At 40.0% G+C, this 16853-nt stretch overlaps 1 protein-coding gene across 1 annotated transcript in view; it reads left to right on the top strand.

Moving 5' to 3' along the window:
- The window catches only part of ADCY10 (adenylate cyclase 10), a 119351-nt gene that overhangs the window by 8097 nt on the left and 94401 nt on the right, over positions 1 to 16853 (top strand). Inside the window, exons 2-7 of the mRNA XM_078393076.1 lie at positions 75 to 179; positions 2156 to 2194; positions 3404 to 3547; positions 6851 to 7056; positions 12289 to 12385; positions 15898 to 15986. Coding sequence (XP_078249202.1) covers positions 75 to 179; positions 2156 to 2194; positions 3404 to 3547; positions 6851 to 7056; positions 12289 to 12385; positions 15898 to 15986 — 680 coding nt within the window. The remainder of the gene's footprint in view (positions 1 to 74; positions 180 to 2155; positions 2195 to 3403; positions 3548 to 6850; positions 7057 to 12288; positions 12386 to 15897; positions 15987 to 16853) is intronic.

The raw sequence follows: 16853 nt of genomic DNA, 5'->3' as shown, positions 1-16853 counted from the left end.
CTAAAAGTAGCTGAGCTGTAATTCACAATTTCGAGTTGCATTTTATTGACCTTAAATATTTATACATATTAAAGGCTTCACGGCGCTGACAGAAAAGTTCAGCATGAATACCAATCTGGACTGTGGTGCTGATGAACTCACACAAACTCTCAACCACTATGTTGGTGACATCGTGGAAGGTGAGTACAGCAATAGCGCATGATCTGTTACAAGAGAGTACTCAGTGGATGGATCTATCATTCTGTCATCTAATGACATCCTTTAAAAAAATATGTGCTTCCTTTTCTGATCTACAACCTGAAGGCTTGACCAGACAGTTCATAGTGCAAAGAATAACAGTTACTGGCCAGTACACTGAATGTCGCTTTATTACACTATGACTGAAATCCTCTTGTGCAACTCCACAGTAGAGATGGGCACAAACTGGGGAAATGGTGGTTCATGATGGTTTGTGCTTTGTCCTTATTCACGAACAATGAACTTATATAAGCTTTTTGATGAAATGAATAGTTTCATGGTTTGTGTGATTTGGGACTTCCAGGAATTGTAATACAGCCCCTGCACGAGTTAGAGATGCCAAACTCAAAGTGAGTCTTCAAATGACTCCCCACCCCCACCTCCTCCAAGTTTGGTGATCAGATTTGGAACATCCAAGCTATATACCCTCAAAGCATTTACCTCTTAGCCACAAAAGTGCTAAACTATAAGTGCTAACTATGGGGGCTATAACTTGTATCCAATCTTCACCAAACTTGGCCAGACTCTTGAACTATCTTTCCTCCTCACCTCTTCCAAGATTAGCAAATATTGGATTTGGGACATGCAAGTTATAGCCCATGTACAGATCACCAATGCTGATAATAGTTTGACATTTCATTTCAGGCAGAAACTTTCCACTAAAGCACCTTGAAACAAACTACGAAACAACACAATTCATCGTGGTTTTTTTTCGCCTTGTGACTCATTTCTTGTCCATCTCTACTCCATAATCATAAAGACTAAAGGCGGAAGTTAATGTTTAGAGTTTCCTCTCTCCTCCTCCACAGATCTGAGGATCCCTAGAGATCCCTTTCAACCTGGGGAAATCTCTGGGATCCTTGGGATGGGGGGATGCTTTTAGTATCCAACAGTTATTGGTGCTGGTTCTCTCAAAGGGTCTCCATAACCATACAGCTCCACCAACAAGATTCCAGCTTATGGGTTTTTAAATTGATCATTAAAAGATTTTATTCTGTTTTTTTTAAATGAAGGGACAGCCTAGCACTATAATGTTAATTCCGAAACATATTTGTATGTTTGTCTAATAGTGCTATAACACCACAATATAAAAATTAACACTATATCATCTATAGCACTGTACCTCTCTTTCATGAGAGCACTATGACTGGAATCTCACTAGTATTTGCTTAAAGTTTCCCTAACTTTCCTCAGCTTATTGTGGCTAATTGATGAAGTGCTGGGAGACATCTCAGGTGCGCAACTGGGTACATAACCAGATGTAGGACTGAGATGCATCCCAGCAACTCATCATTTAACTGCAATTACATGTGCCAAGTTAAGCAACTCTTATGCAAATATCAATTGGATTCTTGCTCATATTGCTTTAATTTGAATAAAAATCCTCAAAAATCTAATTAAAAATGTTTTAGTTTTACTTAAACTATCCATATATATATCCAGCATACACACATACATGGAAAGACAGGCACAAACATGAATAAATTTGATTCTAAAATGGTAGTCATTATCAGTAGTATAGTACATGTGTGTTGTGATTGAAATGGATGCATCCAGAACAATTATGTTACACCCATTGGTGTTGAATAGTCATAGTGGAATCTGTCAAGTGCAATATTCCCCATAGTGTGAAAAGTCCTTAGCCATTTGCTTGTAGGCTACTGCAGAAGGGTAATGACTGGATGGTTTTAGAACCCAATTGACAACTCAGTTGTTTGGATGCAGCCAATAAAGATTTTCTTTGATTTGTATTCGTGTATTGAGTTGGACTCGATGGCCTTATAGTTCCCTTCCAACTTCATTATTCTATAATTCTATGAAAAAGAATGCAAGACTAATTTAAATTTAATGCCCCCTGACAATTCAGCAACAGATCTCTATATGATTCTGCTCTTCTTTCTCTTCCTTTTATCTACAGAAGTGCTGGCTTTTGGAGGTGACATCTTGAAATTTGCAGGTATGGATTGTAGAGAAAAATAATTTTAGATACTATGTGAGTAATTTCCTCTGGCTCTAACTAAGATTAAGATTTTATATATGGGAAAAAGATGAGCTTCCTAAATGCCCAGTTAATGGATGAGGAATATACATTGACTCTGCTCTTCGCTATCATGTTGATTTGCTTCTCTAGTTGATAGCTGCTAACACATCAGCTGCAAGTCCCAGAAGGGTTTGTTTAGGTTTATTCCTAACAGCTAACTCACATTCTAGGTATTTTCTCCACACCTTACCTGTGCTTAAATTTCTAAATTTGCTTGCCTAGAATTGAGAATGATTTAGGCTGCAATCTTATACTTCAGGGATCCCCAACCTTTTTCACCCCACGGACCAGCTGGGGAAGGCGGGGCACCCCCCGCGCTCATGCGCATGCATGAACAAGCGAGCACAGTGCTTGCACAGGTGTGCTGTAGTGTGTACATATGTTCAAATCAGCTGTGTGGGGTGAGTGCATGTAGGAGGGTTGGGGCGGGAGGTCTGTCTCCATGGCCTGGTCTGGCTCAGGCCACGGACTGGCACCAGGCCATGGACCAGGGGTTGGGGACCTCTGCTATACTTTCCTTAGAGTAAATCCTGATGCTGTAGGTCAGCCTTTTGCATAGGAAAGCAGTATATCATTGCAATCTCTGCACACATATTAGAAATTTATAAGCATTATTTGGATCACGATCCCTCATACTTTTTTATTTGGTACACTGGTACAAGGCTAAATTTACAAAAAAAAGCAGACATCTTTATTCCAAAGCAGAAAGCTTGCTTTTATATAGCTGACGGTGTAAAGATCCACTGCACTAGTTTCATCTTCTTGCTTAACTCAATGTCACAAACAGGAAAGAGAGTAGTACAACCTTCATAACATGTTGGCCATGATCTGAGGACATGCACACAATAGTAGCCACCTTCAAAATGATTGTGCACCTGAGCCTCCAAGGGCACCTGCAGTTATTTGTTAAGAGTTTTATGCATTAAGATAATTGTATCTAGCAGCAATCAAGAGGTACAGATAGCAACAGAGTGTGGGAAGTCATTGTAAGTCACTATAATAATGTGGCAATATGAGTGATTTACATTCCCTCTTTGTGAACAGAGCATTTGTGACAGATTAGATGTTGGTAAACATATTTGCCTTGATCATATACTTCTTTTTTCCCCTGTATGTTCTCCCCAGGGGATGCATTATTGGCACTCTGGAAGGTGGAGCGTCGTGAGATAAATCACATCATCACTCTGGCCATAATTTGTAGTTTCAAAATACAAGAAGACTATGGTGTTCGTGACACTGAGGTGGGACAGGAACTACGAGTGAAAATAGGTATCAAAGCAGCCATCTTTTGTTGCAAGAAGAAGCCTTTTATATTGTATAAACCACAGGCTAGTCAGGAGTGAAAGCCCTGTTCTCAGTCTGTACGATTCAGGAGTATTGGTGTTCAAATCCACCAATAGATAACTGTGGGAGACTCTTGTAGCATCTGCAAAACCCTCCATGAAGAAATGGACGTTTCGTGGATAGATCTGGTGGGATACAGTGACAATTTGCAGTTTATCCCTGGGATTTTTAAATAGGACCATACACTTGACATTTAGACTAATGCTGCAGGCACTTTTTCCCTTGCAGAAAATGTTCTGAGTAATTAAAAAAAAACACTGACGTTCCTGTGATGCACATATCATGTAGATAACTTTTCCACTTCCTTATTATCAGAGGCGCACAGCATCAAATCATCTACAATCAAGAAGTTTATTTTAGTGGTGGGTAATAGAATATCAACATCAAATTTATCCGGCAGTCCTTCTACAAAACAAATAAAGGGATATTTACACAGGAGATTTTTACATACAGGTTGCCAACAGTTATAACAACAAATAATATTTTCAGGCATATTAGAAAATACACTGCGAGCGTTGTCCAACATGTTTTTTTAATAAAAAAGGTTTTTCACAGCCACTAGGCCCTGCTAGAATGGCTAAAAAAGGATGGAACCACCTTGTATTCATTTCAGTAGCCATAAGGAAGGGTTTTTAAATCTTCCGTAATCATTCTTTTGTCATAAACCACCTTTTGAGTTTTTCTTAACAGCTTTGTGCAGATCAGCCACTGTCATTTATCCCTAACAATCCCTGGCTGCTGCACAACTGTTTCACAGGGCGAGCTATCCTGCTTGTCTGAAACGTGTTTAAAAACCTATCAAAATAATTTTTTTCACAGTTAGCAAAATTCAGTGTGAATTCTACGGGTTGACTGTCTACAAGGGAGCAAACCCAAAGTTACACATTCCCCTTTATTTTAAGGAACAAGCCCCAGTAGTTACATGCTTTTTTCTAATTCTAAACATAACATTACAAGGTCTTTAAAAGAGATAAGCTCTTACCTGTTTGCTCAGAATTAGAAGACTTATGGATCTGGGCTTTGGTGACCATTTTCTATAAAAGAGAGGAGAGAGTAAGAGCAATCATGCCTATAACAGAGAACCCAAGCATTAAAGAGTAAGGTTGGAAGAGTCCTAAAGGACCAGACAATCCAAACCTCTGATCAAGGCATGATTACAAGCAAAGGAATACAAGCTATATTACACTGAAATAAAATCTCACATTTGAAGCAGCTAGGCAGTAAGATACTTACATGTGCCGTCAGGAAGCACTTCTCAGCAACAGGTTGATGGCAGAAGAGGGAATATGTGGTGATCTTCTAGAGAAGCCCCCACTTTTTATAGTTTTCCATGGGAAGCAAAATAATGCAAAAAATATATATTTTTCCAGACTCTTTGTATAATTGTGTTTTGCATCTACAGTTTTCCCTGGGAATCAAAATAATGCCCATAATTTTGTTTTCCCTGGGAAGCAAAAGGCCTCCTCAGGTGTTTAAACATTTTTCCCAATCCCTTTGCATTATTGTGTTGTCTTTCCTCACTTACCCACAAATACAACAAATTATGCTGACACCTGCTTCCTTTTTTCAGGGGAGTTCCACTTACTTGTAAATGGGATGGTTGCTGAAAAATCAAAGAGGGATTTTAACAAACATATACACAGAGTTATCATATATAGCAGCCATCTGGTGCCACCCTTCCACAAATAATTACATACCGGTGTTTCACAAGATTTCTTTATATGAAAGGAAGCTTCCATATTATGCCATCTTTCAGGTTCTTCCAGGCATTGTAGTGATACAAATGGCATGTTAACATTGTCAGAATCTATACTCTTGCACCACTTTCTGGGGTTGGCTGGGGTATTGGCGTCCAGGTCCTTTTGGCTTTCCGCCTTTGGGGGGCCCTGGGTACCAGCGAGCTGGTTTTCCTTGTCCTCCATCTTCTCCAAGTCGCACCCGTCTCTGCAAAGAGCTGCAAGCATGCACAGAAGGCCCCCAAAACCATAGCTGTGGTGTTTCGGCAACCGCTGTGGAGTTTCAGCCCCAGGTGGCCTGGGGGCATGCCAAGGCATGATCTACGGCCACCCCTTTTCTAGACAAACCCCTCCAACCTCCCCCCATTGGCCCACAGGACCGCAAGGTGACACATCACTTCGGGGGCCAATCCTGAGGCTGCGCTCTGGTCATGGGGGACCCCGGTGTCTATGAACCCCTTCTATAGGCCCCTGGTGGCCTCAACAACCCCCTACATCATTGTAAAGCCCCACCCACCCAGGAGGAGGGCCATGGGTCGATTCTTGACCCTTTGTCTCACTCACAGGGGCAGCACGCCCGTCAAAAGTGATGTTGATGCATGTTAGGTAGTATTACTACTTCTGAGACCAGCAATAATGTCCCAGGTGGTCTCGATCCTGTTTTGCCTTATGAAGCATTGCTCGATAAATCCATATCTTAATTGGCTTATACTTGCTTGATGCTTACATCATCATGTGACACATCTTTTGAAACATCAGCTTTGGCTTCCAGTTTCCTGGCTCTGAATAGGTTGAACCACATGAAGAGGTCACTACTCTGATCCTAAAACCAGCAGAGTCTTTGATCAGTGAGTAAATACAAACTGTGCATAATATCCATGAAATAGATGCAAAATATACATTTCCCCTATGTATGCAGTTCACTTTTTCAAGAAATATTTTCACTGAAGAGAGTCTTCCTTTGCTTTTTTTTAACTCTAGTTCCTGCATGTTCCATCTCTTATCAGTCACCCTGAACTAAAAACTTCAAATGATGCTCCAAAATTTTGGGGTGGGGGTGGAGATAGAGAGGAAGAGCAAGCAAGTCAAGTGTATAGTAATCTAAAGGGTTTTATAGCTATAGAGGTATGTTGTGCAACTTGCTGAATCACAGTGCTTGGGATGTATTTTCAGAGCACTAAATAATGCATAGTATAATGTTAAGGGGAGGAGGAAAGGTAAACACACTCTCCAAAAATCAGGTCAACTGAAGTGTGATGTTTGCTCTCTGACAGCATTTTGGGGGGAAAAACATAGCACTACTGATAGAAATTTGGAGGGTATGCTACAGCCCTGTGTAAGGTGGAAATTGTTAGCATATAAGAGATGGATTCTTTAGTTCCTCTGAACCTTCTTGTTCCAGAAGGGATATTTAAGAAATAGCTTTTTAAATAATTAAAATACTCTTATATGGCATGTTAAAGCTCAACAAAGATTTTGCATATTTTGCCAGGAGTATCTGCTGGCCACATTTCAAAGGTTGTTGTTGGAGATCACATACATCAGCATTTCCTAGTTATTGGTCGGGCAGTGGACGAAGTTCGGTTGGCCCAAAATTTAGCAAAAGCTAGTGAAATCATCCTGTCACCAAATTGCTGGGAGCTCTGTGACCGAAAACTAATTGTAGTGGAAAAGATTCCAGGTGAAAGAGCTGTTAAGGTGGGTATCTGCTCCACTGCATGTTGTTGTTGGCATCGACTACATGGAATTCAGCTTACACTGAATTGGGTCCTGGATTATAAGTCATGGTGGTGGCTGGCTTGTGCTTCTTACTGTGCTCTGACCAGGAACAGATTTGGCTGGGTTTTAGAAAACTTACCATAAAGTTGCCTTTATTCTCTAAATGCAGACTGAATAGAAGCAAGTCTTAACAATAGTCCTTGATTTCTCTTAAAATTCCTCCACAAACTTTGAAATCCTTACAGAGAAACCTCTGTAAGAGATAAGAAATCTCCATTTTACTTCATTTATTCTTCCTGAAAAATTCATTATTCTACACTAAGTAATGTGGGGGGAGGGATTTTGTACTACAAATAGTGGGGTAGCTTGTGGAAAATTCTCCTGTCAATGTGTTGCGTGTCAACTGTAACCTTGTTCTTTTAAGATTTGATGACTCCTTCCAAATCCATTTGATAGAGCATTTGCCCGCAAGCAGAAGGTTCCAGGTTCAAACTTTAGTTTAAGAGAAGGACCACTAGAGCCACAAGCAGCTATAGACACAACTAGGCTAAAAGGATCAATGATGTGATCCCATGAAATGGTGTCTAATACTTACGGTATCTATTTATGTACAGTATTTAACTTATATGCTGCCCACACTACCCAAAGGCCTCTGGGCGGCTTACAACAATTTAAATGTAATAAAAGATATAAATATAAAACAATTAAAATACAATCAAAAATACAGTACTCTAAAAATTGCCATCAGGACCCACAGTTGATAATATGCTTAAGGCCTAGAGCTTACTGTGGCATCTTCCACCAAAATAAAGCATACCAACTTTAGCGTTCACCCTGCTCATTAATATTCATATTGATATTTGCATGCACCAATGGGAGTTGGTGGGGGGCAGAGTTAAGGACAGAGAAGAAAAAGGAGGGAGATCAGAAGAGGAGGAAGGCAATTTGAGTTTAGTTTGGCATTGAGAGAGAGTTTGGGAAGGCGGTAGAGAATTAAAAGGTATGTTGTTTTAGTTGAGAGTTAATGACACTAACTGAATTTTATTTCTTGTAAAAATAAACAATTTCTACTTGGTTATTAAATGACATGTTGACTGGACCTCTCTGCAATACTGAATAACAATGATGTAATCAACAGCTGCCTTTGTTTGATGAAATAACCAAGGGGCAGGTGAGAACGCGACACCAACCTATTTGTTTCATGTATCCATCAGATATAAATCCTTGAACCCATACACGTTCTTGTTACAGCCACTGTTAATTTAAACTCTGAATTGAGAAACAGAATAGCATAACTACTAGTGGAGCAAAGCATCCAGATTTAGAAAAAGAAGAAAGTTAATATTTATTAGAAGATACACTGGAATAATATTTATTACTTTTCAAAGGAGAAGTAATCCATTTTTTTAACACACTGATTGTGGAATCATTCCACGTACACATGTACAAAAACAGCTTAAAAAACTGTGATTACCTTACTCTGATAACACTCCAGAGAAACTGGAAGAATTTCTAAACCATCTCAACAGCATCCACCCAAATATACAATTCACCATGTAAAAAGAAATAGAGGGCCAACTCCCGTTCTTAGATGTCATGGTCATATGCAAAACTGACCTCCTATTGGGACACAAGGTCTGCAGAAAACCCACACACAGAGACCGGTACCTACACAAAAAACATCCAACACCACCCATGACGAAAAAGAGGCATAATCAAAACACTGGTAGACCATGCAAATTGGAACTGTGAAGCTCAATTTCTCAGCACCAAACTCAACCATCTGAATTGGGCCCTACAGGTGAATGGCTACTCCAAGAATGAAATCAAAAGAACCATTAAAGCAAGAAAACAACACCAAACTGAAGAGGAAAAACAGGAATAAAGTAATTCTGCCATACATCAAAAGGGTCACGGACCGCATGGGGAAACTTTTGAAAAAACACAACCTACAAACAGTATTCAAGCCCACCAGAAAAATACAACAAATGTTACAGTCAGCAAAGGACAGAAGCCCCCCCCCTCACCACTGCAGGAGTATACCAGATAACTTGCAGTTGTGGCCAGGTATATATTGGAACCACAAAACGAAGCATCCACACCAGAATCAAAGAACATGAGAGACACTGTGGACTAAAACAACTGGAAAAATCAGCAGTAGCTGAACATGCTCTAAAACAAGCTGGACATGAAATTCTATTTCAAAATACTGAAATACTGGACAACACCAGCAATCAGTACGTTAGACTGCACAGGGAAGCCATTGAAATCCACAAACACCAGCAGAGCTTCAACAAAAAAGAAGAAAGTTTAAAACTCAACAAAGCTTGGCTCCCAGCTCTGAAACATACAGCCTGCAAAAGGTCAACAAACTCTACCCAGCCAAAAGGACTGGTCATCACTACACACAAAAGATCAGCTAACAACACCCATCAATCGTAGTGACACATAATCTCTCATCCTTATCACAACAATACATCCACAACAAAAGCACACCGATCACCATAATCACCCATCTCCTGAAAAGGACAAAAGCTGATCCCACAGCTATAAATACTCAACTCCCAAACAAACTGCACAAGAGCACAGACAGTGTTCTGTCTCCTGTCCTCTGAAGATGCCGGCCACAGAGACTGGCAAAATGTTAGGAAGAACAACCTTCAGAAAATGGCCAAAGAACCCAAAAAACCCACTTCAACCACTCCAGAGGACATTCAGTGGTCAAAACCCTGTTGCTTCATTTAGTAGTCAGCACTAGATAAGGCTCATTGAACCAATGGGGATTTGATGAGTTAATGTCTCTATAGGTTCAATTGATCAAATGGTCGTACTCTAAATGCGACTTACTTTAGCATAGTAAGTCACAGTTCAAATACACCCATTCCATTTATACTTAGCAACAGGATTTTGGCCAATACCATTTTTTCAACTTATTTTTTATTTATTTATTTGATTTATACCCTGCCTATCTGGCCTAATAGACCACTCTATTTAGAAATAGATCACTTGATGTAGTACCTATCATAAGGCGCTGCATCTTCTTGCTGATTGTAAGCAGAAAAGCCCTGCACATACCTATGATTGATACTCCACAAGTAGTTTCAGGTGATTCTGTGCTGGGAGGTCTACATTTTTGTCAGTTAGGTTGACATTGGTCCTAGTTCTGCAGCACTCAGATTCCATAAATTGTAGAGAAGGACAGAAGTGCATTTTTGGGACAGTGGCAGACATTGTGTTGTGCAACTCATTTTCATGTGCTTACATTGGGACTGCCATCTTTCTGGCCAAAGTTGCAGCCAATCAGTGGTCTTAGAGCAGTGGTTGTGCCAATCTTGGGTAACCCAGGTGTTCCTGGACTGCAACTCTTGGGGATCCCAAGAAAGATGAGTACAGTATTGTCTGCCTAAAATCAGCAGTTTATTGAAATTAAACTGGCTAAGTGATTAAAGAAGAGAGCCACTTCAGGATATTGGGAAATGTAACACTTCTTCAGCATGGAGGGGGCTGAGGAAGTGAAAAAATATTTAAATATATGAAGTATGTGTATTAGGCATGTGTATACCTAATACATAAACTTAATACACTTCTCTTAAATGTCAAGTTGAAAGCCTAGCAGCAGCCTAGTACACTTATCTAATACACTTTACTCTTTAAAGAGTCTGCCCACAGGCAGATCAGGTGGTGGATATAACTCTGGGCAGATGAAAGTTTTAACAAATTTTTTACAATCGTCTACTACATATAGTCATTTTTTTTCACTTCCCCTGCTCTCTGCCACTTATTAAGCCATTTCACAATATTGACAGATTGAAAGAGGAAGGCTTGCTTTGTATCAGATCCAGCAATCACAGATAGAAAAGTAGAAAACTCTTGACAGGGGCGAGAAAGGTGTGAGTAGGAATGTTCCGGGGGGGGGGGGATAGGTTGCTGTGCTCTGGTCACTATTTTTAAGAGCACATCACAGCTCCTCCCTGCCGTGCTGCAACAGCATGTAGTTAGCCTCAAAATTATCAATGGGAGACTGGAAGCGAGTCGTTTTTAGTTCTGTAAATCAAGAAGATGATGAGTGTGGTTGCTTCTGACCTCTGTAGCTGTGCAGCAGAGTAAGGGCCCCCCTGAAAACTTTTATTCTGCTTATAGGGATAGATTCGATGGTGTTTTATTAAAGAATTGCATTTGAAAGTGATCTAAGAAATCAGTGGTTCTGTACAAAGCCAGTCTTCTGTTAGAGAAGTATGGGTGTCTCTTTTGGATGGGTGTGCTTTACAGAGTACAAACGCATGTACTTTCTGGCAGCAAACAGGAAATAGTATATTTGCAGTGGAGATAAGAGTGACTAACTTTGATAGTGTTCAACTAGCATAAAATGTTGAATTACTCCCATTTTCTGTTGAAACAAAAACTGACAAATTAAATTTTAATCTGACTGATCATTGATCATCAATGATCATCATTCAGAGTTTCTTTAAAGGTAAATGTTCCCCTTGACAATTTGTCCAGTCGTGTCTGACTCTAGGGGGTGGTGCTCATCTCCATTTCCATCCCATAGAGCTAGCATTTGTCTGAAGACAATCTTCCGTGGTCACGTGGCCAGCACAATCAGACACGGAACGCCATTACCTTCCCATTACTGGTTAACTCTGGTTAAGGTTGAATCAGCCTTCCATCCTTCCGAGGTCGGTAAAATGAGTATCCAGCTCGCTGGGGGGGGGGGGCCAATGTGTAGCCTGCATAATTAACTTGTAAACCGCCCAGAGAGTGCTTGAAGCGCTATGGGGTGGTATATAAGCAGCACGCTCTTTTGCTTTGCTTTAATATTCCAAGTTCTAAAGATACTGGCTAAAATACTCTCATTTCATGTTAGAGGAGGCCCATTGAATCACTGCTGTGTAAGTTCCATTGATTCAAATGGGCCTATTCTAACCATGACTTACTATGCTAAACATTACCAAACACCCATAGATTCGATGGGCCTACTTTAACACAATTTACTGCACTAAGCAACATGATTTTGATTAACGTTTTCCCAGCATTGGATGACAAGAGAGGAGAAAAATGCCCACTCTGAACAAGCTGAGATCTGGTGGAGGGGACATTTATTATATAGAAAATATGCTTGCCATGTCATTGGAGGAAAAAAAATTGACAGTTCCCAAAGCAAGAATAAAAGGCAGCTTTTTCTGAATTGGTGTTAATTCTTTTCACTTTCAGGTTAGATATATTAAGAATCTACCTGGATTTTCTACTGCAGAGTTACTTGTAAGATGTGCAGAGCACCTGGATCAAAATCTTATCAGTGGCAAGACTGGTAAGTTCTTTGGCTACACTTAGGTTTCTAGAAACCACTGAGCTTGTGTGCTACTGGCACTTCATAATCTTTCCATACATTATTTACCCAGTTTTGAGCCTTCTCAAACATTCTTGCACAACTAGAGTGGTGTCTCATTCATAGATTAGTTTCATTCAGTTATGCTAATATCCTAATATTCCCCACACCTCATAATATTGTTATTAGAAATCTGTTACATTTGTCATTTGCCAATGAGGGCCAATATGGTTTAATAGATAAAGAGGTGTATTTCGCTGTCATCCCAACTATAAAAGAAGAGTGATTTACTTTACAGAGTTGTTGTATAGATGAAAACAGTAATCTGCAAAGCATTTTATGGACTTTAAAAGTGTGGTCAAAGTTTTAGATGCATGAGTTAGTAACAATTCCTATTGCACCCTTCACCTGTTGCCTGAATGCTCAGAGGAAGTGTGTGCAGAACCACAGCAGCCAACCACACTTCTGACATCAGTGCATTTCTCTGGCCATCCCTAAATTCCTGAAAAAGCTGAATGCATGTAGTTATTTTAATGAGCCTATTGCACTGTAATGGGGTGGTGGTCTGCTGTAAGAATTTGCTTCCAAGTGGATGATGATGTCTAACTTTTCCAGATTTAAAATTCTGGTTAACTAAAATTCTGTTTAGCTACTGTAACATCACAAAACTGTCCACCAGCCCTAAATTCCCTTCCCCATAACCCTATCCCAATCAAAAAGAATTTTTAAAAAACCCTGAATAATAATAAAAAAGAAACATTGGTTAAGGTGAAGGAGCTGCTTTAAACCTTGTGTTCTCAGCTGCTTAGGGAGCTGGGTAAGAAACAAGCCCAAGGTGACACATACCTACTGTATATGACACACAAGTGTGGTCTTAATCTTTGGGGAGCCAAACTGTTTTTAGTTCAAACTCTGCTGTTTGTTTTATTTTTAAGAATTGTTATTACAGACACAGGAGCAGGGGCGCTTGCATCCTGGAGATTACCCCTTTTAACTTCTGTTTGTAACTACAGATGACGTTTTCTTACTACAGAAAAGGCTGGATTTTTGTGTTAAGGGAGGCTCATGAGACTGGGCTGTCTCTCTCACACTTCTGTGGATTTGTTTCTTGCCTTATGCCTTGTTAACAAAAGGAATAACCAGTTCCCTGGTATAAAACCCTTTTATCAAACATCCATAATGTAAGTTTCACTCTTTCCTGCATTTAAAAATGTTAAACCTGAAAACCATGGTCTCTTATTTTCTTGAAATTATGGATGGGTGAGTGCCAGATGACTGAAGGAGGGCTTCAAAAAAGGCCAAAAAAGAGGAACCCAAGAACAACAGTTCAGCTGAATCAATCCTGGGGAAAATCCTGAAGCAGATGATAAAGCAATCAGTCTGCAACTGTTCTGAAAATAGCGCAGCAATAACTAGAAGCCAACATGGATTTGTCAAAAACAAATCCTGCCTGAGTAATGTTATCTATTTTTACATCATGTAGCCTTCTTGGTAGACAGTGGAAATTCTTTAGAAGTAGTATTTCTTGACTTCAGCAAAGCTTTTGACAAAATGACAAGGAGCATTCCTGATTATCCCATTCTGCAGTCTGTGTGGTTACTTAGTTTACACGCAAGTAAAGCAATGGGCAGAATTCTGTTTGGTGACAACTCTATGATGTATGCAGTGTGTTGTGATATTAGAAAGGACAGTGAAGAAACCCTCTCCCATATTTTCCCCCTCTCATATTTTTTGAATATTCCCCTCAGTGATGCAGCACTATTTCAGATATAAGGGGATATCCATGTTAGGTTCATGTATTGCTGTAGTGCTATTCCACTTACTAAATTGAACAAAAACAAGGGATGAGTCAATGGTGCAAAACCTTGTTGGAAGAAGGTAAGCTTTAGCCAGTGCTTGAACATGTAAACCTTGGCACACACTCTGATGGAGACTAAACCTGCCTCTAGGCGTAGAGCTGCATTATGGGCACAAGGAGGCACTGCCAGTATAGCTCTCAGAAATTTGGCCTAGACAAACTCAAGGGGGTGCAGATTGGAATATGCAAATAATTGGGAACCATAGAGCATCTGTGCGATTACTTTAGCCTTAAACACTTGGATCACTGATGGAACTTGCTGTCCCCCTTTATTGTAAAAAAATTAATTAATGCAGAAGCACCTTTTTGTGCATTTATTGCTACATGCTTTATGTGGGAGATCCAGGATCCAGAGGAATGAAAGACTGTACCTAAAAACTGTATTTATAACTTGACACCTGCTCTATGGGATTCCCGTTGATGGACCATTTGTGCCAGTATTTGGGAGTGCCAAATACTGGCACCCCCAAGCCAACTACACCAGAGCACAGGTTGCTGTCCTCTGAAGATGCCGGCCACAGAGACTGGCGAAACGTCAGGAAGAACAACCTACAGAACACGGCCAAAGAGCCCGAAAAACCCACAACAACCATTAGATCCCGGCCATGAAAGCCTTCGCGAATACATTTGTGCTTGATTCTTCTTCTGCCATCAACCAACACCTTCGTTTTTAAGTAGTTAATAGTTAGCTGCTCTTTGTTACAATAAGAAGAGAGAGCCCTTATAGGTCATTTTAAGTCAACACAACTAGATTGTCGGCATATAAAAGAATTGAGAGAGAGCGGGTAGACAATCTAGGAGGGTGAAAATCAGGATTTGTTAGATTTTCAACTATACCATTGATGTAAAAATTGAACAATGTAGGAGCTAAAATGCAGCACTGTTTCACTCCACTGAACAATTGAATCAATTTGGACAGGACCCCGGCTTGACTGCATAGGACCTGTAGACAAGTATTTTCATGTAAATGCCACATTAGCAAAAGGAGTTGCCTGTCAATGTTAGTGGCCTGACATTTAATTTGGCCCAGAGTTTGTCTCGTGGGATGAAGTTGAATGCAGACTTGAAACTGAAAACAGGGAGCCACCTCTGGGTGAGGAACATTTATGAGTTAGATTATGAAAAATAAGGCCCTGGTCCAAACTTGACCTTCCAGGTCTGAATCTGCAGGGATATGTTCTGCTTGTAACCAGTCCTCTAATTTCCCTAACAAATAGTGTACATATAGTTTGCTGGTAATATTTAGCAAACTTATCAGGTGATAGTTGACAGGGTTCAATCTGTTTCCTTTCTTGAATACTGGAACATACATAAAAATTCCAGGGAGTGTTGTAAAAAAAAAAAAACTCACAACAATATCTCTTTCTGATATTGCTCATAATTGTAATCAGTGCAAGAAACTTCAGCCAACTCCTATCTTCCCTTTCTCTTTCACAGCATTTAAAGTGGGAATAATTAGCTAGCAATTTCTGTCAGTACTCCATCCTGTTGGCATATGAACAACACAGAGAATGCAAGAATGCACAAGTAGGATTGATAGATAAGTAACTAGATCAAAGTACCTTAAAGGAGACTTCACTCTTGTGCTTTCTTCATTACCTTTTTCTTTCCTCACTGGAATTTTCTCATATTTTAGGTATCTTCAGATACGCGTCTCTGTTGGCTCCAGATGAAGAACTGGAGAATCACTTGCGAAAATATGTGATGAAGAACATTTTGAGGAAGGTAGTTCAGCTTGATTGTTAATAGTTTTCTGATTTACTGTAACACAACATGTTCCAGACAGGAAACACTCACCATGCATTTTTAAAATATGAAAGTATGTGTATATCTTGCATGTTTCTTCCTTATGTGAATCTAATAATTAAATAAAAATTGGTGTAGTTGCTCCTATTTCAGATTTCTGTTAGGCAAATGAGTCATTCTCTTACATATCTGTAACTTAGAGATAATGTAATTTAGAGATACTGATACTAAACTATCTCTAACTTGTGACTAGACCAGTTTTTCAAACTTATGACAAGATTGATTCCCCCACCCCCACAAACCTGTGAGTAGGCCAATCCCTGTGCTACCGTATGCAGAAAGTTTATATTTTACTGAAGTAGGGCTTAGGATAGCATATTGCTCTGAAGAGTAGCTTGTAATAAACTACCTAAAGACCAAAAGGTTTGTTAAGCAAAAGTGGCAGATTTTGGTAAGAAGGCTTATAGAACAGTTACTGCCATTTTGAGGTGGTTCTTCTCAAAAGGAGGCTCCTGCTGTCCATACCACATGTACATGTACTAAACGTTTTCCAGGGCAATGTACCAATACACCATATGTGTAGGCAAGACTAAGCGTAGATTGAAACTTCTGCCCTCTTGAAGCAGTACAGTCTGGACTATGTGTACCACCAGGGTTACAAACCAGGACATTTAGGGATACAGTGGTGCCTCGCATAGCGAGGGTTAATCCGGAACGGATTAACCCTCGCTATGTGAAAACATCGCTGTACGGAACGGGGAAGCCCAGTGGAACACATTAAACATTGTTTAATGCGTTCCAAATGGGCAAAAAACTCACAGTTCAGCGATGTTTCCAGGGTCCGGC

The sequence above is a fragment of the Pogona vitticeps genome, chromosome 4 (genome assembly GCF_051106095.1).
Source record: "Pogona vitticeps strain Pit_001003342236 chromosome 4, PviZW2.1, whole genome shotgun sequence".
Classification (NCBI taxonomy): Eukaryota; Metazoa; Chordata; class Lepidosauria; order Squamata; family Agamidae; genus Pogona; species Pogona vitticeps.
The sequence above is the reverse complement of the archived record's forward strand: the minus strand, read 5'-3'. Positions and strand labels throughout refer to the sequence as shown.